This window comes from Podarcis bocagei (assembly GCF_964188305.1).
Source record: "Podarcis bocagei genome assembly, chromosome: 16".
NCBI classification, from domain to species: Eukaryota; Metazoa; Chordata; class Lepidosauria; order Squamata; family Lacertidae; genus Podarcis; species Podarcis bocagei.
Window position 1 is genome coordinate 40,378,652 of NC_138142.1, and position 21,736 is coordinate 40,400,387.

The 21,736-nt window shown below is 48.0% G+C and overlaps 1 protein-coding gene and 1 long non-coding RNA gene across 2 annotated transcripts in view; both read right to left on the minus strand.

Annotated features, from left to right (window-relative positions):
* The window catches only part of LOC308575351, a 31,716-nt gene extending 30,944 nt beyond the window's left edge, over positions 1-772 (minus strand). The window contains exon 1 of the long non-coding RNA XR_014002803.1: positions 204-772. This is a non-coding gene — a long non-coding RNA (uncharacterized lncRNA). The remainder of the gene's footprint in view (positions 1-203) is intronic.
* A 4,494-nt stretch (positions 773-5,266) lies between these two features.
* LOC308575208 (sodium channel modifier 1-like) lies at positions 5,267-20,467 on the minus strand. Its single transcript, XM_081173837.1, has 8 exons — positions 20,308-20,467; positions 17,936-18,006; positions 16,185-16,273; positions 12,330-12,427; positions 11,758-11,858; positions 10,357-10,532; positions 6,423-6,564; positions 5,267-5,474 (listed from the first exon to the last, which is right to left on the minus strand). Exons 1-8 carry the CDS (start codon positions 20,356-20,358, stop codon positions 5,375-5,377), a joined length of 828 nt encoding a protein of 275 aa, XP_081029963.1. The 5' UTR covers positions 20,359-20,467; the 3' UTR covers positions 5,267-5,374.
* Positions 20,468-21,736: the final 1,269 nt, after the last annotated feature.

Here is a 21,736-nt window from a genome sequence, read left to right on the forward strand (position 1 = left end):
CTGCACTTGTTTGGCGTGACAGAGGTCTGCCAGGCAACAAGGCCTACAGTCCAACGTCCTCACAGACGGCCTTGATGACGGCCGCCATCTTAGGTGGAAACTGGTGTTTCCAATTCCCTTAGCGCCACTAGGGCTAACCAAGTTCTGTCATAAAAAGTGACAGGAGAAAAGTAATATAACTGCCCTCCGGCAGCATGATTTACCTCAGATGGGCAAGGCAAAGATGAGAATGAAAAATGAGGAAACAAGGGAAATAGTGAGGGAAATAGTATAGAAACCAGGACAGATGAGGGAGACCCTTCTGGAACATTCTGGTGGCTCTGGACCAGTATTATTGAATTGAATTAAGCTGCCTTGTCTCACCTCAGCTTGCTGAAGGAGGGAGATAATAATAATAATAATAATAATAATAATAATAATAATAATAATAATAATAATAATAATTTATTTATATCCCATCCTCCCCAGCTGAAGCCGGGCTCAGAGTGGCTAACAACAATAAAATAATACAGCATTCTAAAATCAATTCATTATAAAATCAGTTGAAATCAAATTAATGGCAACCGTTGGGCTAGAGTTCTGTGAGGAACTTGAGATATGACTTGAGGGGAAGCTGTTTCATTACAAAATGGTGCTGTGGGTGGTGTTCACAGAGATAATCTTTCTCAAAGCCAACCCCATGAGGTAGGCTGAGCTGTGAGAAAGAGGCTGGGCAGGATCCCTGTGAGAGTTTCATGGCTGAGTCTGTGGGATTTGAACTCGCTCTTCCTAGGTGAAAGTACAGTGGTGCCTCGCAAGACGAAAAGAATCCGTTCTGTGATTCTCTTCGTCTAGCGGTTTTTTCGTCTTGCGAAGCAAGCCCATTGACGGATTAGCGGATTAGCAGCTTTTAGCGGCTTATCTGCTGATCGGATCAGCTGATAAGCGGATTAGCGGCTTAGAAAAAGGGGGGGAGGAGAGGAAAAAACCCGCAGGAACTCGCAAGACATTGTCGTCTTGCGAAGCAAGCCCATAGGAAATTCGTTTTGCGAAGCACCTCCAAAACGGAAAACTCTTTCGTCTTGCGAGTTTTCCGTCTTGCGAGGCACCACTGTATGGCATGAGATTTTGCTACCCTACAAGGCTTTTCTTTTTCCAGGCACGAAAACAGGAAACACCTTCAGTGGGAACCAACACATTGGTATTTAACAGAAAGGCAAAAATCAGACGAGCGTGTTGAACGAAAGGCGCGTGTTCCAAAATCCCTGGTTTGGTATCTGGAGAATCCAGCGCACTTAGAAGAACAGCTTTCACTTCAAAGCCACAACACTAACCAAGTTTCTAGTCCTCAGGACTGAAGAAACAGCCTGAAATGATGGAAGCGCTCTCAGGGCTGGCCATGCAGGGGCCGAGGGTAGGATTTCCATGGCTGAGGCGCTGCCCCATGAGAGCCAGTGTGGTATAGTGGTAAGAGTTCAATGGAGATGGCCTAACTCTGACCCTATACAGTCAGCCATGAAACTCCCTGCGTGACCTCGGGACAGCTACTCTCTTCTCTCTCGGCCTAACATACCCCACATGGTTGTCGTGAGGATGAAATGGGAAGAACAAGAAGGGCTGACTTCTCCATCTTGAATTCCTCAGGAGGAGGATAAAGAAATAGCTAGCAGCTGTCGAATAAAACAATGCATTTCCAACATCCTTTATTTGAAGTCAGGATCTGGCTTTCCATGAACTCTGCTTGGTGCCCGATGAAGAAAAGTAGATTTTTTTTTTTAAACTAACCATTTTTGCAATACAAACCACCGCACAAGACACATACAACAAAAACCATAACACTAACACAATTTGACAATTCAAATTTGAATACTGATATACCTATGACTACACCTTTTGAACAATTTCCCCCCACCTCTCCTCCCCCTACTTCCCACCACTGTCCGCCTTATCGCTTAAATATTCCTTCCAGATTTCTTCATATTTATCCATTCTTAATTTGCATCGACATGCAATTCGTTCGTATGTAGCTAGTCTGTCCATATTATCAATCCATGTGCTCAATGGAATCTTTTTGCAGCTCTTCCAACTCATCAAAACAAGTTTTTTTTGCTTCCAATACGGCACAGTACATCCATTTTTTTTGACCCCTTGTAATCTCCCACATTTCCGGAATATAATTTAGAATTCAATTCAGTTCCCCTAAATAACAATTTCTTTTTATGACTCTTGCTAGAACTATCCTCACCCCACACCAAAATGATCTTATCACGGGGCAGCTAATCATCATATGTACTGTTTGCATTTTTACTCCCACAGCTCCAGCAGTAGAAAAGTAGATTTAAAAAGCCGCCCGGCGCTTTATATAATAGGAAGCGCAAGCGGCGTCAAGGAAGGGTGTCGCATCAGGAATCTTGCAAGGAGCCCTGCCACTTTATAGAGAGTTATTCCAAGCAGGTGGTGCTGCGGAGAAAGATTGTGGGGAGGGGGAAAGAAGAATCCCCCCCCACCCTCCCGATGTATTTATACCCCCCGCTGGGATCAGCAGACGAAATGGACACCCAAGGGATCGGGTTGCACGAAATCTTGGCCCAGGCCCCGCAAGGAGGAGGAGGAGCAGGAGAAGGCGTCCCGGTCTTAAATTAGGGGCTTCCCTTCCTCTCCCAAGGCCGGAGGTGTCACATGTCCCGCCTGTCAATGCAGTCGGCTTCTCCCGGCTTGTCCTCCGTGGTTGACATGGACAGCTGTTAGGCTTGGGGGGGGGGAGAGAGTTAGGTTAGGCGGGTAAAAGTCACCAGCCCCGAAGTTGACGCAAGCGGGCAATGGAAACGACCCACGTCAAGAAGCGGCGGTGGCGTCAGAGCCGACGGCAAAAGGGGTGTGTGCGAAAACCATGGGTTGGCCTCCGCAACCCGCAATGTATCACAATTGCAGCATAGCTGTCAACTTTCAGATTTGAAAATAAGGGATCAGCAGCCTCGAAAATAAGGGATCAGCAGCCTCACCTGTCCCAGGGACAGTCTAAGGGATATCTTAACAATCTGGAATAGCAGCGGGAAGCAGCGTTGGAATAAGGGAATTTCCCGCAAAAAAAGGGAAGGTTGACAGCTATGACCAGCAGCAGAGGATGGGGCGGTGGAGTCAATGCTAGGCTGACATGAAGGCACTTGCGGTGGGAACAATTGCCAACTTATGCTTTTGCCTCCGAGACCCACTCTTGTTCAGAGACAGTGGAATGGGGCCCTTTCTCTTTGGCTTTATACCCACTTATAAAGGCCCACAATTAGACACCAACCATCCGCCTATGGCTTATTTAAAAATTATTATTTAATAAGGGACGCGGGCGGCACTGTGGTCTAAACCACCGAGCCTCTTGGGCTTGCCAATCAGAAGGTTGGCGGTTCGAATCCCCGCAACGGGGTGAGCTCTCGTTGCTCTGTCCCAGCCAACCTAGCAGTTCGAAAGCACGCCAATGCAAGTAGATAAATAGGTACCACTGCGGCGGGAAGGTAAACGGTGTTTCCATGCCTTCTGGCACTTGTCACGGTCCTCCGTGCACCAGAAGCGGTTTGGTTGTGCTGGCCACATGACCCAGAAAGCTGTCTGTGGACAGACGCCGGCTCCCTCGGCCTGAAAGCAAGATGAGCGCTGCAACCCCATAGTCACCTTTGACTGGACTTAACTGTATGTGGATTTCAAAGCATCCTTGCGTCTTTTAAGGTCCTGGGCTCTGTGGACACCACTTGTATTAGTGGACCCAGACGTTTTCCGTTGGCCTTCTCTGGATCACACATTTAAGCCTCCTTCCTGAAGAGCTCCCTGTCCAATGCTTTGCTCTGGCCCCTTTGCAATGTCGTCTGAGCCAAGTGGTAGTCAAGAGATCTGCCTTTCCTCCCTGGTGTGCCTCTGTGAGATCAGGGCAGCTCGGCCAATGGCCAGCCAGAAGCTGTGCTGCCAACAAATTCCTTTTTGCAGGGTTCAGTATAGTGTTGGGGAATCTCAGGGTTAGGTGCCAAAGGCAGCCCTCTGGGCCTCTCGACCCGATCCTCAGGAATCTCCCCAGCCCTCCCTTGAGCACTTTTACCTGGTTGTAATGTGTCTTCCAGGGGTGATTGTGCCTTTTGCTTACCTGGATAGAGATGGAACTAGCAGTACAAAGTGGTCACTTTGGACTGGGGCACTGCCCATTACCAGAATGTGGCCCTCAGAAGGTTCCTCATGAGGACATGTGGCCCTTGAGCAGGAAAAGATTCCCCAACAATGTAGTAGAGGCTGAACGACAGTGCTGCCTAGAGCAGTGTTTCCCAACCACTGTTCCGCGGCACACTAGTGTGCCGCGAGATGTTGCCTGGTGTGCCACGAGATGTTGCCTGGAGGGAGGCGGGCGAGTCGGGTGGCGAGAGGTGGGGCGGCGGCGGCGAGGAGAGGCCGCCCAGCGCGGGGCTCTCGCCGTCTGCCTGCCTGGCTGCCTGCGAGCTCGGCGGGCAGTGCCTCCGTCCGCAGCGCCCGCCTCGCGGCTCTCATTCCCTGCCCCTGCCAAAGCTCACCCAGCCAAGCCGCGCTCTCCTTCCTGCCTCGCTTTGCTGCCTCCTCCCCCCCCACCCCCAAAGCTTGGAGGTTCCCCGGCAAGGGGGAGGGAAAAAAATTGAAACTTACACTTTCGTGCGTCCCTCCCGGCGTGACGCTGCGCGCTGACGTCACGGGGCTGTAATGGTGGTGTGCCTCGAGATTTTTTTCATCAAACAAGTGTGCCTTTGCCCAAAAAAGGTTGGGAAACACTGGCCTAGAGATTAATGCTTGGGGCAAATGAAATGTTGCTTCTATTTCTTACTTTAAAAAACGAAACAAAAAAACTTACTTTAGCTGTCTTTGTTTAAAAAAAAAGGGAAAAGCAGGATTTGGGGGCAGGAAACTAGTTTGGGAATTGGTCCAGTTCAGGACTCCATGCAATTGCTTTTCCTTTGCAAATACTGAAAGAAAATTGGCCAGGGTTAAGCAAGCTTTTCAAAAGCAGTGTTTTCCATGTTTGGTGCAGTCTGATTGTTGGACTATGACCAGGGAGACCCGGGTTCAAATTTCCATTCAACCACAGAAGTTGCGCGCGCACACACACACACACACACACACACACACACTTTCTCTTGCAATCCAGCTACCTAGCAGGGTTGTTGTGAAAGGCAGTCTCTATGCAGTGAAACAAAATCAGAGACTGGAACCAACAAAGGAAGTAACCAGACAATGTAACCTGCGTTCATACCCCCCCTTTTAAAAAATATAAACCATTCTATATACAGTACGTGGTAAAAAATAAATTTTGCTCTTGAATGAGTGGTCCCTGAATGTCCAACCAACTGAACATTTCCAAGGGTACCCCCTCAGAAAGTAAGTAACAATGTTGTCAAGATGGAGTCAGTGCAGGAGGTTCCTCTTCGTCAGAGTCAAATTCCACATTCTCGTCTTTTACCCATTTGCCAGAACCATCTTGGACCCAACCGGAACTGCCAGAGAAGGGAAGGAAATAAACACATCTGAGAAGGGGATGCTCATTTTTCTGGAATAATGGATCTAAGCACACTTGCAGAGTACAATATTAAACTGCACTGCCGTACACCATGGCTGAGATACTTCTGTAACGTTTAAGTGCAAGACAGCCGCGTAGCATTAATTAAAAGTTTCCTGTTCAGAACACACAAAGAAGCTGCCTAATGCAGAGTTAGACCAGCAAGCTCTGTGTTGTCTATGCTGTCAAACAGTGGCTCTTGAGGGTTTCGGGTAGTTTCTCCCAGCCCTATCTGGAGATGCCAGCTTCTGTTTGCTGCAGGCGGTGCTTTACATCACTCAGTTTCTCCTTTTTTCCTAGTACAGTGGTACCTCGGGTTACATACGCTTCAGGTTACATATGCTTCAGGTTACAGACTCCACTAACCCAGAAAAAGTACCTTGGGTTAAGAACTTTGCTTCAGGATGAGAACAGAAATCATGCTCCAGCGGCGCAGCGGCAGGAGGCCCCATTAGCTAAAGTGGCGCTTCAGGTTAAGAACAGTTTCAGGTTAAGAACGGACCTCCGGAACGAATTAAGTACTTAACCCAAGGTACCACTGTATATAGACATAATATTATAAAAAGCAATAAAACAAGGCTGAGCTTGCCAACAGAAAGCTTTTGATTAAGAGCACAATAGCCCTTAAAAGCTTTTAATTAAGAGGACAGTAGACCTTAAAAGCCTTAATAGTGCTTTGCCTGTGTCTACACTGGAAGGGATGCATTGAAATCGAACTTTATAGTAAAACCTGATCACCCTCCCCTGCAAAACCAGGTCTTGAAACAAAGAAAACAGTGCAGACGCAACTTTGCTCCCCTGATGCTTTTCGGCTCCTAGCCTGCAAATCTAGTACCTGTGATCCCACCACTTAGTTAACACATCTTCTGGGCAACTTCTAACCTACCTTTTCAGCCTCAGATAGTGTTCCAAAGCCCGGCGCTTCTCCGGGGTAACATCACCAGCGTCAGAATGAGGTGCTGCACCGTGAGGCGCTTTCCTTTTGCGGCTACGCTCCTTTCTCAGAGCTGCAGATCTTTTCAGCGATTCTGGAGTCAAGAGAGATTGATATTAAGGAGTTGCATCTCCTTGCTCACTGGCAACTTGGGACGGGGTTGGCGTCCCTAAAATCCTGCCCACTTCACAATAACAACTGCAGATGAGGCAATTGTGTCCACATCTGCAGGTCCTTCTGGATTGATTTGGGAGTGTAGATCAGAAGAGGAAGTTGAAAGGCACTCCTGGCTTGCCAACAGCACATGTGAAATGGATCTAGGGGTTTTAGCAGACCACAAGCTTAACACGGGTCAACACACAGTGTGATGTGTGCAGAGGAGGGCGACCAAGATGGTAAAGAATCTGGAGAGCAAGTCTTATGGGAGTGGCCTCCAGGACCACATAACACCAGTCCTGAGAGATCTGCATTGGTTCCCAGTACGTTTCTGAGCACAATTCAAAGTGTTGGTGCTGATCTTTAAAGCGCTAAACGGCCTCAGTCCTGTATACCTGAAGGAGAGTCTCCACCACCATCATTCTGCCCAGACACTGAGGTCCAGCTCCGAGGGCCTTCTGGTGGTTCCCTCATTGCTAGAAGTGAGGTTACAGGGAACCAGACAGAGGGCCTTCTCGGTAGTGGCTCCCACCCTGTGGAACACCCTCCCACCAGATGTGAAGGAAATAAGCAGCTATCTTATCTTTAAAAGACATCTAAAAGCAGCCCTGTTTAGGGAAGTTTTTAATATTTAATGCCGTATTGTTTTTAACACTCGATTGGAAGCCGCCCACAGTGGCTGGGGAAACTCAGCCAGCTGGGCGGGGTATAAATAATAAATTATTATTATTATTATTATTATTATTATTATTATTATTATTATTATTATGAGGAACAGTTGAAGCTGCAGTTTAAGCTGCAGAAGAAAGCCTGGAAGGTGACATGACAGCCATCTTCAAGTACATGAAGGGCTGTTACATGGAAGATGAAACGAGCTGGTTTTCTGCTGCTCTAGACAAGAAACGGACATTCCAACGAAACCTTAGAACAAATTTCTGATGGGAAGAGCTGTTCAACCATGGAACGAACTCCCTTAGAAAGTTGTGGACTCTCCTTCTTTGGAGGTTATTAAACAGAGGTGGGGTGGCCCACCTGTCAGTGCTTCTTTAATAATAATAATAATAAATTTTTATTTATACCCCAGCCAAGACCGGGCTCAGGGCGGCTAACAACCAATAATAAAAACAAGTTGATTAAAATACAATTTAAAAGATTAAGATACAGTGGTACCCCGCAAGACGAATGCCTCGCAAGACGGAAAACCCGCAAGACGAAAGGGTTTTCTGTTTTGGAGGCGCTTCGCAAGACGAATTTCCCTATGGGCTTGCATCGCAAGACGAAAGCCCATAGGGAAATGCTGGCGGTCGGGAGCAAAGACTTTCGCCCACAGCCGGCCTTCAGAAGAGGAGAACAGAGAAGCTGTTCCGAAGTGGGGAGGGGGGGGTGGGGACACCTGCCCCAGCCGCCCCACTTCGGAAAGCTGTTCCGAAGTGGGGAGGGGGGGCGGGGACACCTGCCCCCGCCGCCCCACTTCGGAAAGCTGTTCCGAAGTGGGGAGGGGGGGCGGGGACACCTGCCCCCGCCGCCCCACTTCGGAAAGCTGTTCCGAAGTGGGGAGGGGGGGTGGGGACACCTGCCCCAGCCGCCCCACTTCGGAAAGCTGTTCCGAAGTGGGGAGGGGGGGCGGGGACACCTGCCCCAGCCGCCCCACTTCGGAAAGCTGTTCCGAAGTGGGGAGGGGGGGCGGGGACACCTGCCCCAGCCGCCCCACTTCGGAAAGCTGTTCCGAAGTGGGGAGGGGGGGCGGGGACACCTGCCCCAGCCGCCCCACTTCGGAAAGCTGTTCCGAAGTGGGGAGGGGGGGCGGGGACACCTGCCCCAGCCGCCCCACTTCGGAAAGCTGTTCCGAAGTGGGACGGGGGGCGGGAACACCTTCTGAAGGCGGGCAGGGGGCGAAAGTCTTTGTCCCCCCTGCCTGCCTTCCCAGGGGCTTTTAAATCGCCCCGGACAGCGGAGAAGTCCTCCGCTGTCCGGGGCGATTTTAAAATGCCGCCCGCCAGCATTTTAAGATCGCCCCGGACAGCGGAGAAGTCCTCCGCTGTCCCAGGGTTTTTTAAAATTCTGGGGGTGGGAAGAAAAGCCCTTGTCCCCCCCCCAGCCTTCAGAAGAGGTCCGGGGGCAGACTGTCCCCGGACCTGGTCTGAAGGCGGTTTCCCTAGGAACGCATTAATTGATTTTCAATGCATTCCTATGGGAAACCGTGCATCGCAAGACGAAAAAACCGCAAGACGAAGAGACTTGCGGAACGAATTAATTTCGTCTTGCGAGGCACCACTGTACAATATTAAAACAATTAGGGAGCAATCTCATCATAGGAGGAGAAAGGAAAAAAGAAAAAGGGGGAGGGAATCAAATGGATTCTGAGCCAAAGGCCAGGTGGAACAACTCTGTCCTACAGGCCCTGTGGAAAGAGATCAGATCCTGCAGGGCCCTGGTCTCATGAGGCAGAGCGTTCCACCAGGCCGGAGCCAGTGTTGAGAAGGCCCTGGCTTTGGTTGAGGCTAATCTAACTTCCTTAGAGCCCGGGACCTCTAGGGTGTTGCTATTTATGGACCTTAAGGTCCTCCATGGGGCATACCGGGAGAGGCAGTCCCGTAGGTACGAGGGCCCTAGGCCGTGAAGGGCTTTAAAAGTCAAAACCAGCACCTTAAATCTGACCCTGTACTCCACCGGGAGCCAATGCAACTGGAAAAGCACTGGGTGAATATGCTCCCATGGCAGAGACCCCGTGAGGAGCCTTGCTGCAGCATTCTGCACCCACTGGAGTTTCTGGAACAGCTTCAAGGGCAGCCCCACATAGAACGAATTACAGTAGTCAAGCCTGGAAGTGACCGTAGCATGGATTACTGTGGCCAGGTCGGGGCGGGAAAAGTAAGGGATACCTTAGCTGTGATACCTGTGTTGAAAGGAGTTGGAATAGATAACTCTTGGGGGTCTTTTCCAACTCTACAATTCTATGATTCTACACTGGCAGTGGGGATTTAGCCTGGGGGCTTTTGCATGCAAAACAGTGCTCTATGACTGAGGTACAGACTGAAACCAATGAGGAATTGACATGAGCCAACTGTGTGACACGGCAGCTAAAAAAGCCAATGCAATTCTGGGCTGCATCAATAGGAGTGTAGCATCTAGATCAAGGGAAGTAATAGTGCCACTGTATTCTGCTCTGGTCAGACCTCACCTGGAGTACTGTGTCCAGTTCTGGGCACCACAGTTCAAGAAGGACACTGACAAACTGGAACGTGTCCAGAGGAGGGCAACCAAAATGGTCCAAGGCCTGGAAACGATGCCTTATGAGGAAGGGCTAAGGGAGCTGGGCATGTTTAGCCTGGAGAAGAGGAGGTTAAGGGGTGATATGATAGCCATGTTCAAATATATAAAAGGATGTCACATAGAGGAGGGAGAAAGGTTGTTTTCTGCTGCTCCAGAGAAGCGGACACGGAGCAATGGATCCAAACTACAAGAAAGAAGATTCCACCTAAACATTAGGAAGAACTTCCTGACAGTAAGAGCTGTTTGACAGTGGAATTTGCTGCCAAGGAGTGTGGTGGAGTCTCCTACTTTGGAGGTCTTTAAGCAGAGGCTTGACAACCATATGTCAGGAGTGCTCTGATGGTGTTTCCTGCTTGGCAGGGGGTTGGACTCGATGGCCCTGGTGGTCTATTCCAACTCTATGATTCTATGATTCTAGGAATCACCACAACCAAACTGTTCCAAAGCAATTTTCTACCTGACATGGAAGTTGCGCACCCAGGCAAATCCACAGCAGAAGTGGCTTCTGGCAAAGGCAGTCTATGTTCTTCTGCATGAATGGAGTTCTTGGGTTTTGACGGCTCATTTTCTTCAGACTCTCTGGAGCTTGCATCTGTCCTTGAGGTACTGGGGGCAATGTCACTTCCTGCCACCCTGTTCCAAATAAATCAGTCATGTTGAGGCCTTGTAGAAAGTCATCTTCCTTATATTATTGTTGCTAATAATAATAATAATTTATTATTTATACCCCGCCCATCTGGCTGGGCTTCCCCAGCCACTCTGGGCGGCTTCCAACAAAATATTAAAATACAGTAATGCAGCAAACATTAAAAGTTTCCCTAAACACGGCTGCCTTCAGATGTCTTCTAAATGTCTGGTAGTACTTGTTCTCTTTGACATGTGGTGGGAGGACGTTCCACAGGGCGGGCGCCACCACCGAGAAGGCCCTCTGCCTGGTTCCCTGTAACCTCATTTCTCGCAGCAAGGGAACCGCCAGAAGGCCCTCACTGTCTGGACAGAATGATGGAGGTGGAGACACTCCTTTAGATATACTGGACCTTCAGATATACTTCTTCAGATATACTTGTTATTATTATTGAGATTCAATGCAGTGTAGTGGTTAAAGCACTGTTTCTCAAACTTAGGTTCTCAGCTATTGTTGGACTACAACTCCCATCATCCCTACTAAGCAGGACCAGTGGTCAGGGATGATGGGGGTTGTAGTGCAACAACAGCTGGGGACCCAAGTCTGAGAAACACTGGCGCATGTTGGTCTGGGGTTCAAATCCCCCACCTGGCCACTACTTCTCAGCCTAAACTAGGGTTGTTATGGGGTTTAAATGGGGGGGGGGGACCACATATACTACCTTGAGCTCCTTTCAGAAAAAGGATATAGATGCCATAAATATTAATCAGACATTATCTAAAGGTTTCAAAGCAACTTAAATACATAAATTTAAATGCATTGTACAGAAAGAAATAGTCTGTGTAACAGCAACCGGAAGCGTCAGCTGCACACTAGTAAATAATAAATATAAATAATAATGTTTTATTTATTTAGTAACACAGTAACAACATCTTAGACTATCAAAAGGCTCGGGACGAAATGGTAAACCTTTACCTGGTACAAAAAAAAAAGTCAGTGAAGGTGCCAGGTGGACTTCGCTGGGGAGAGGATTCCACAGACAAGGAGCCACCACTGAAAAGGCACCACTCTCCCTTGTCACAATCCTCTGAGCCGGCCTCAGAGAGGGAACCTAGGGAAGTTCCTCAGAAGGAGATCTAAGGCCACCGGGTGCCACTTCCCAGCCAACGGGGAACATGGACACCATCCGCATTAAAGTTCACGGGGCCACGGTTTGAGAGCAAAGCACGTTACCTGTTTCGCCGGCAGCAGCTGCTATAAGGGACATTTTTCAGCAAAGCGTTGTGGGCGATCTTCCTGGTCTCCACAAGCAAAGGTGCAGGGCCTGGACTCACCTAAAGAAAGAGGGTTTATCAATTCATTTATTTTCATGAATGAGTATTTTCTCATGAAATGTCTCAAAGCAATCTAGCAATAAAATCATCAACACTAAAAACCACACACACAAACACATTTTGTACATGAAAACGCAGCCCACTGGTAGAGCACCTTCTTTGGAGAGCGGCTGCCAATCAGTGTAAGCAAGACTAGAGGGATCTGACTGTATAAAGCAGCCTCCTCTATTCCAATTTATATCGACCCTTTCTTCAGAACCAAGAGGACTGGAATCATATTAACTTTAAAGGGCAAACTATAGCTTAGTGGCAGATCTTCCATGCTAAGGTTGCTTTCCAAAAGTCTTGCTGAAGTCTGTGGGACTCATGAGCCCAGGATTGCAGTGGAAGAAAACTCAGCCGACACAGAGGCTGCCATTCTAGTTTGCAATTCTTAGCAACTAAGAAGCGGCAAGGAGCATGCAGACTTACCTGGGCACCAGTTTCTTCTGCTCGGAGGTACGCCTGGTGACGGCGTTTCTGGACCTCGCTCTCGAGCGAACGCTTCTTCCCATAGAACTTCTGCAAACCTATTACAAAGCGAGAGACAGAAGAACATGGCAGGGTCTCGGTTCAAATCTCTGGGCTGCCTTGGTTAAATCAAAATCTCTACGTAAGCCTCAGTCTTCCTCATCTGTAAAATGGGACCAGACATCCTTACTTGACCATTGCGAGGATGAACGAAACTACTGCAAATTAAAAGTGCCACAGAATAACTGCGGCAATAATTAAAAACAAACCCAAGATGGGCAGTCACACAACAAAGTGGCTGGTGATGTTAATTTTCAGCCACCCTTTGACCTCTCCAATTTTGGTACCGGGTAGCACACCTTTCCCCTTCATGGATCACTGCCTTGCCGTGGCGAAGGGGCTTGAAGAACTCAGAGAAGCTATGAACTATGCCGAGCAGGGCACCCAAGATGAATAGGTCATAGTGGAGAGTTTTGACCAAACGTGATCCACCTGGAGTAGGAACCGGCAAGCCACTCCAGTATCCCTGCCAAGAAAACTCCATGGACAAAGACAACAGACATATAAAAGTTATGACGCTGGAAGATGAGCCCCTCAGGTCGGAAGGTGTCCAACATGCTACTGGGGAAGAGCGGAGGACAAGTACAAGTAGATCCAGAGCTGATGAAGCGGCTGGGCCAAAGCCGAAAGGACGCTCAGTTGTGGATATGCATGGAAGCGAAAGGAAAGTCCAATGCTGTAAAGAAAAATATTGCATAGGAATCTGGAATGTAAGAACCATGAACCTGGGTAAGTTGGATGTGGTCAAAAATGAGATGGCGAGAATAAATATTGACATCCTGGGCATCAGTGAACTAAAATGGACGGGAATGGGTGAATTCATATCTACTATCATATCTACTATCATATCTACTACTGTGGGCAAGAAACCCGTAAAAGAAATGGAGTGGCCCTCATAGTCAACAAAAGAGTGGCGAAAGCTGTACTGGGATGCAGTCTCAAAAATGATAGAATGATCTCGATACGAATCCAAGGCAGACCTTTTAACATCACAGTAATCCAAGTTTATGCACCAACTACTGGTGCTGAAGAAACTGAAATTGACCAATTCTATGAAGACTTACAAGACCTTATAGAAGTGACACCAAAGAGGGATGTTCTGCTCATTATAGGGGATTGGAATGCTAAAGTAGGGAATCAAGAGATAAAAGGAACAACTGGCAAGTTTGGCCTTGGAGATCAAAACGAAGCAGGGCAAAGGCTAATAGAGTTCTGCCAAGAGAACAAGCTGGTCATCACAAACACGCTTTTCCAACAACACAAGAGACGGCTCTACACATGGACATCCCCAGATGGGCAACATCGAAATCAGATTGATTATATTCTCTGCAGCCAAAGATGCAGAAACTCTATACAGTCAGCAAAAACAAGACCTGGAGCTGACTGTGGCTCAGATCATCAGCTTCTTATAGCAAAATTCAAGCTTAAACTGAAGAAAGTAGGAAAAACCACTGGACAGGTAAGATACAATCTAAACCAAATCCCTTATGAATACACAGTGGAAGTGAGGAACAGGTTTAAGGATTTAGATTTGGTGGACAGAGTGCCTGAAGAACTATGGGTGGAGGCTCGCAACATTATACAGGAGGCAGCAACTAAAACCATCCCAATGAAAAAGAAATGCAAGAAAGCAAAGTGGCTGTCCAACGAGGCCTTACAAATAGCGGGGGAGAGAAGGCAAGCAAAATGCGAGGGAGATAGTGAAAGATACAGGAAATTGAATGCAGATTTCCAAAGAATAGCAAGGAGAGACAAGAAGGCCTTCTTAAACGATCAATGCAAAGAAATAGAGGAAAGCAACAGAATGGGAAGAACCAGAGATCTGTTCAAGAAAATCGGAAATATGAAAAGAACATTTCGTACAAAGATTACCATAATAAAGGACAAAAGTGGTAAAGACCTAACTGAAGCAGAAGACATCAAGAAGAGGTGGCAAGAATACACAGAGGAATTATACCAGAAAGATATGGATGTCTCGTACACCCCAGGTAGTGTGGTTGCTGACCTTGAGCCAGACATCCTGGAGAGTGAAGTCAAATGGGCCTTAGAAAGCACTGCAAATAACAAGGCCAGTGGAAGTGATGGTATTCCAGCTGAACTGTTTAAAATTTTAAAAGATGATGCTGTTAAAGTGCTACACTCAATATGCCAGCAAGTTTGGAAAACTCAGCAGTGGCCAGAGGATTGGAGAAGATCAGTCTACATCCCAATCCCAAAGAAAGGCAGTGCCAAAGAATGCTCCAACTACCGCACAATTTCACTCATTTCACACGCTAGCAAGGTTATGCTTAAAATTCTACAAGGCAGGCTCAAGCAGTATGTGGACCGAGAACTCCCAGAAGTGCAAGCTGGATTTAGAAGAGGCAGAGGAACCAGAGACCAAATTGCAAACATGCGCTGGATTATGGAGAAAGCTAGAGAGTTCCAGAAAGACATCTACTTCTGCTTCATTGACTATGCAAAAGCCTTTGACTGTGTTGACCACAGCAAACTATGGCAAGTTCTTAAAGAAATGGGAGTGCCTGATCACCTCATCTGTCTCCTGAGAAATCTCTATGTGGGACAAGAAGCTACAGTTAGAACTGGATATGGAACAACTGATTGGTTCCAAATTGGGAAAGGAGTACGGCAAGGCTGTATATTGTCTCCCTGCTTATTTAACTTATATGCAGAATTCATCATGCGAAAGGCTGAGCTGGATGAATCCCAAGCCGGAATTAAGATTGCCGGAAGAAATATCAACAACCTCAGATATGCAGATGACACAACCTTGATGGCAGAAAGTGAAGAGGAATTAAAGAACCTTTTAATGAGGGTGAAAGAGGAGAGCGCAAAATATGGTCTGAAGCTCAACATCAAAAAAACGAAGATCATGGCCACTGGGCCCATCACCTCCTGGCAAATAGAAGGGAAAGAAATGGAGGCAGTGAGAGATTTTACTTTCTTGGGCTCCATGATCAGTGCAGATGGTGACAGCAGTAAAGAAATTAAAAGACGCCTGCTCCTTGGGAGAAAGGCGATGGCAAACCTAGACAACATCTTAAAAAGCAGAGACATCACCTTGCCAACAAAGGTCCATATAGTAAAAGCCATGGTTTTCCCAGTAGGGATGTATGGAAGTGAGAGCTGGACCATAAAGAAGGCTGATCGCCGAAGAATTGATGCTTTTGAATTATGGTGCTGGAGGAGACTCTTGAGAGTCCCATGGACTGCAAGAAGATCAAACCTCTCCATTCTGAAGGAAATCAGCCCTGAGCGCTCACTGGAAGGACAGATCGTGAAGCTGAGGCTCCAATACTTTGGCCACCTCATGAGAAGAGAAGACTCCCTGGAAAAGACCCTGATGTTGGGAAAGATGGAGGGCACAAGGAGAAGGGGACAACAGAGGACGAGATGGTGGGACAGTGTTCTCAAAGCTACCAGCATGAGTTTGACCAAACTGCGGGAGGCAGTGGAAGACAGGAGTGCCTGGCGTGCTCTGGTCCATGGGGTCACGAAGAGTCGGACACGACTAAACGACTAAACAACAACAGCACACCTTTCCTCGCACACAGATCCCTTCTTTTACTACCCCGAGCAGCAAATTGAGCAGTACCTGAAAACCAATGGAGCAATGAGAGCAGGGAGATGGCTTAGCTCCCCCACCACAATGCTGCTCTTAGCAACGTGGTATAAACCTTGGGTATTATCTGCTCAGATGGTTGGATGAGGGAGTATGGGGCATCGGGGGCTCAATAAAAGCTTCTGCAGACTTACTGATGAGGTGCTTCTTTCCAGAACGGTGGACCGTGAGCATGTCGAGAGTGTCAAAAACTGGACGGTGGAAGCAGACGGTGCAGGCATATCTGCTGGGGCGAAGGAACGAACAAAGAGAATTGTATTAGAACTTACTCCATTGCACTCAGTGGGGCAGCCTTAGCCCCATTCAATCTGTGGGACTGAGTTCTAAGCAGGCTTGTTACAACACTGCTCTGTAAATAAATCATGACAAACATGCTAGAACAGTGGTGATCTTGAGTATATAGCCTTTCTCTTTTCTTTTTCCAATAATTCATTACCCGTTTTTTAAAAGACCCCATTTTCTATAATACTCTAATTATCCATATGGTTTTTAAAAATCTTTCTTTGAAGCACACACACACACACACACACGAGAGAGAGAGAGTGTCAGTGTGGTATAGTGATTAAGAGCAGTGGACTCGTAATCTGGTGAACCGGGTTCGATTCCCCGCTCCTCCACATGCAGCTGCTGGGTGAAAATGGGCTAATCACACTTCTCTGAAGTCTCTCAGCCTCATTCACCTCACAGAGTGTTTGTTTTGGGGAAGGAAGGGAAAGGAGATTGTTAGCCGCTTTGAGACTCCTTAAAGGTAAAGGTAAAGGTACCCCTGACCATTAGGTCCAGTTATGGACGACTCTGGGGTTGCAGCGCTCATCTCGCTTTACTGGCCGAGGGAGCCGGCGTACAGCTTCCAGGTCATGTGGCCAGCATGACTAAGCTGCTTCTGGCGAACCAGAGCAGCACATGGAAACGCCATTTACCTTTCCGCCGGAGCGGTACCTATTTATCTACTTGCACTTTGTGCTTTCGAACTGCTAGGTTGGCAGGAGCAGGGACCGAGCAATGGGAGCTCACCCCGTCGCAGGGATTTGAACTGCCAGCCTTCTGATCGGCAAGTCCAAGGCTCTGTCGTTTAACCCACAGCGCCACCCGCGTCCCTGAGACCCTTAAAGGTAAAAGGTAAAGGTACCCCTGCCCATACGGGCCAGTCTTGACAGACTCTAGGATTGTGCGCTCATCTCACTCTAGAGGCCGGGAGCCAGCGCTGTCCGCAGACACTTCCGGGTCACGTGGCCAGCGTGATGAAGCTACTCTGGCGAGCCAGAGCCGCACACGGAAACGCCGTTTACCTTCCCGCTAGTAAGCGGTCCCTATTTATCTACTTGCACCCGGGGGTGCTTTCGAACTGCTAGGTTGGCAGGCGCTGGGACCGAGCAATGGGAGCGCACCCCGCTGCGGGGTTTCAAACCGCCGACCATGCGATCGGCAAGTCCTAGGCACTGAGGTTTAACCCACAGCGCCACCCGCGTCCCTTTGAGACTCCTTAGGGTAGTGATAAAGCGGGATATCAAATCCAAACTCCTCCTCTTCTTCTCAAACAACTCTGCTTAATTTAAAACAGCTTAGGGCCACCGTCTTGGCTGCAAAATGGGGTGTTAATAAAAATGAAAACTATAAATAATATTACTCTCTTCCTCTACTCCATGTATTCTAACTAAAATTGACTTATGAACTACACATGCCATAAGAGAGCCAGTTTGGTGAGACCTAAACTGTTGTCTCTTTCTTTTTGCTGCCCTACTACATCAGCGATCTGGGATTGGGTAGCATGTGCAGAGTGCCCAGTTTGCTCTAACTGCCCACTGTTAGCTGCGCATCAAACCTGCACCATGTGTTATCAATCAATGAAGATAACAATGGTGTATCCAGGGTATTTAGCTCTGACCTGCCATCTCTCAGCAGCAAAGCTTCATCCTCAGGGATATAATTGGCCAAGAGGTCAGCAACTCTTCTTTTCTGGAAATGAATAAAGAAGGAGAAATATTTCACCTGGGTTTAGCTACAAGCAAAGTCACAGTAGGATAGAGAAATTAGGGGTGTGAGCCCACAGGGTCACGAAAAAGGGAGAAGAGAATTGGAGATGCGGGCCTTGGGCAGAAATTCTGGAACAGGGACCGTTTGCACGGTGCTAGGACTGGGATCCTGTGCAGAGTCCACAGTGACTGGGAGCATGTACAGAGCGCAGCTGCTTTCTCCTGGGGCAGGGAGAACATGCAGAGCGGCTCAGCTTGCCTCTAGGCCTGGTATGATATTTACGTTTTCTAAATCATTCAGGAAGAAATGGAGGCAGTGAGATTTTACTTTCTTGGGCTCCATGATCACTGCAGATGGTGACAGAAGCCACGAAATTAAAAGACGCCTGCTTCTTGGGAGAAAAGCAATGACAAATCTAGACAGCATCTTAAAAAACAGAGACATCACCTTGCTGACAAAGGTCCATATAGTCAAAGCTATGGTTTCCCCAGTAGGGATGTATGGAAGTGAGAGCTGGGCCATAAAGAAGGCTGATCGCCGAAGAATGGATGCTTTTGAATTCTGGTGCTGGAGGAGACTCTTGAGAGTCCCATGGACTGCAAGAAGATCAAACCTCTCCATTCTGAAGGAAATCAGCCCTGAGTGCTCACTGGAAGGACAGATCCTGCAGCTGAGGCTCCAAGACTTTGGCCACCTCATGAGAAGAGAAGACTCCCTGGAAAAGACGCTGATGTTGGGAAAGATGGAGGGCACAAGGAGAAGGGGAGACAGAGGACCAGATGGTGGGACAGTGTTCTCGAAGCTACCAGCATGAATTTGACCAAACAGCGGGAGGCAGTGGAAGACAGGAGGGCCTGGCGTGTTCTGGTCCAGGGGGTCTCGAAGAGTCGGACACGACTAAACGACTAAACAACAACAACAGCAAATCATTCAGAGACCTCTGAGTCTGAGCCAGTTGGTTGTGTGGCGGTTAGAATGTCGATCTGGGACCCGGGAGAGACCAGGGTTCGAATCCTGCTCAGCCACATGAAACCCATTGTGTGACTTTGGACAAATCCCTGCCTCGCAGCCTAACCTCCTTTGCAGGGATTCACCTAAGGTTACCAGATGTCCCTGTTTCCCGGGGACAGTTCCCGGATTTACAAATCAGTCCCCTTACAAAATCCATTGAAGCTGAAAAGTGTCCCCAGACTCATTGAAAAAAAATCTGGTAACCTTAGATTAAACGTGGAAGGGGAAAACCATGTCCAAGTCACCTTGAACTCCTTGGAGAAAGAAATGGAACAGAAATGCAACAAATAAATAATAATAAATAAACAAGAGACTAAAAAGCCTAGCAACGACGACGACAACGAACTGGGAGGTTGTGCAGATTTTTTTGGGGGGTGGGGAATTCATCATGTGAAAGGCAGGGCTGGATGAATCCCTTGGCGGAATTAAGATTGCTGGAAGAAATATCAACAACCTCACATATGCAGATGACACAACCTTGATGGCAGAAAGTGAGGAGGAATTAAAGAACCTTTTAATGAGGGTGAAAGAGGAGAGCGCAAAATATGGTCTGAAGCTCAACATCAAAAAAACAAAGATCATGGCGATTGGGCCCATCACCTCCTGGCAAATAGAAGGGGAAGAAATGGAGGCAGCGAGAGATTTTACTTTCTTGGGCTCCATGATCACTGCAGATGGTGACAGCAGCCACGAAATTAAAAGACGCCTGCTTCTTGGGAGAAAAGCAGTGACAAACCTAGACAGCATCTTAAAAAGCAGAGACATCACCTTGCCAACAAAGGTCTGTATAGTTAAAGCTATGGTTTTTGCAAATGTGAGAGCTGGACCATAAAGAAGGCTGACCGCCGAAGAATGGATGCTTTTGAATTCTGGTGCTGGAGGAGACTCTTGAGAGTCCCATGGACTGCAAGAAGATCAAACCTCTCCATTCTGAAGGAAATCAGCCCTGAGTGCTCAATGGAAGGACAGATCCTGAAGCTAAGGCTCCAATACTTTGGCCACCTCAGGAGAAGAGAAGACTCCCTGGAAAAGACCCTGATGTTGGGAAAGATGGAGGGCACAAGGAGAAGGGGACGACAGAGGACGAGATGGTGAGACGGTGTTCTCAAAGCCACCAGCATGAGTTTAACCAAACTGCGGGAGGCAGTGGAAGACAGGAGTGCCTGGCGTGCTCTGGTCCAGGGGGTCACAAAGAGGCGGAAACGACTAAACGACTCAACAACAACAAGATCCCTTGAATGCCTCCCCCCCCCAATCTTCCCCTCCACTCACCTTGAGCACATTGAGCTGGCTGGGGTCGTCTCCCTCCCTCTTGAAAGACATGCTGCGCCCCCTTCACTCCTTCAGGCTCCGAAGACTGAGCAAGGAGCAGGAGGACTCCTCCAGCACTTCCTGTTTTGGCCTCCAGAACTACAACCCCCAGCATGCACCTGGATGCCGGTCTCTTGCCTCCCTTCCCTTCCCAAGCAATCAGGATTCAGGGATTTCCTAAGCAGGCTTGCGCAGCCAACGAAAATGGAGCACGCGCAAAACTCGATTTCCCAGCATGCCGCACGGCTTTCAGCTCCATAAACCAGGCATGGCCAAACTTGGCCCGCTAGCTGTTTTGGGACTACAATTCCCATCATCCCTGACCACTGGTCCTGTTAGCTAGGGATGATGGGAGTTGTAGTTCCAAAACAGCTGGAGGGTCAAGTTTGGCCATGCCTGCCAGAGAGCAATGTAAATGTTATCAGAGAAGGGTCGGGGTAGAATCTGAAAAAAAAGAAAGGAAGAAAGCAAGCCTAAAACATCTATCTATCAATGATAATAGATGATAACATATATATTTAATATAATATATTTAATTAATATATTATAAATATATATTTAAATCCACCCTGGCTTTTAAAGTGTGTTTTAAATCAGAACTGCAAATTACATTATGCTGCTTCTCTATAAAGGAATTGTTTGAAGGTGGGGTTTTTTGTCCTTTTTTGATATTTATTATTGTCTTTTTACTGGGGTATTGTTGTTTTGTAAGTATGCTCATTGGTGGGACCATATTTGTAGCCTGATGAAGAGTTGGATCTAACTAGTGTCGTCCTCAGAGCTAACCCAGTGAAAAAACTTAAAATTAGCCATGTTGGTCTACTTCAGAGGGGCTACTCTGCTAAAAAAAAACCCCAACTGTAAGTGAATATAACCAAGCTTACTCTCAGGTAAGCGTGTAAGGAAAGTGCAACATAAACGCTCCAGGAGAGGCTGGTTGCTAGATCAGGCCAAGGGGAGGGCTCTAGTCCAGTGTGCTGTTCTCACGGTGGCCAAATGCTCCTAAAAACCTAGTAATGCAGATAGACTGCCTCTGGACCTGGAGGTTCCGTAAGACCCCACAAGCAGGCCGTGTATAATTAGACTTATTTCATAGCACTGATAAGGGACGTGGGTGGCGCTGTGGTCTAGACCACTGAGCCTCTTGGGCTTGCCGATCAGAAGGTTGGCGGTTCGAATCCCCATGACGGGGTGAGCTCCCGTTGCTCAGTCCCTGCTCCTGCCAATCTAGCAGTTCGAAAGCACACCAGTGCAAGTAGATAAATAGGTACCGCTCCAGTGGGAAGGTAAATGGCATTTCTGTGCGCTGCTGTCGTTCGCCAGAAACGGCTTAGTCATGCTGGCCACATGGCCTGGAAGCTGTATGCCAGCTCCCTCGGCCAGTAAAGCG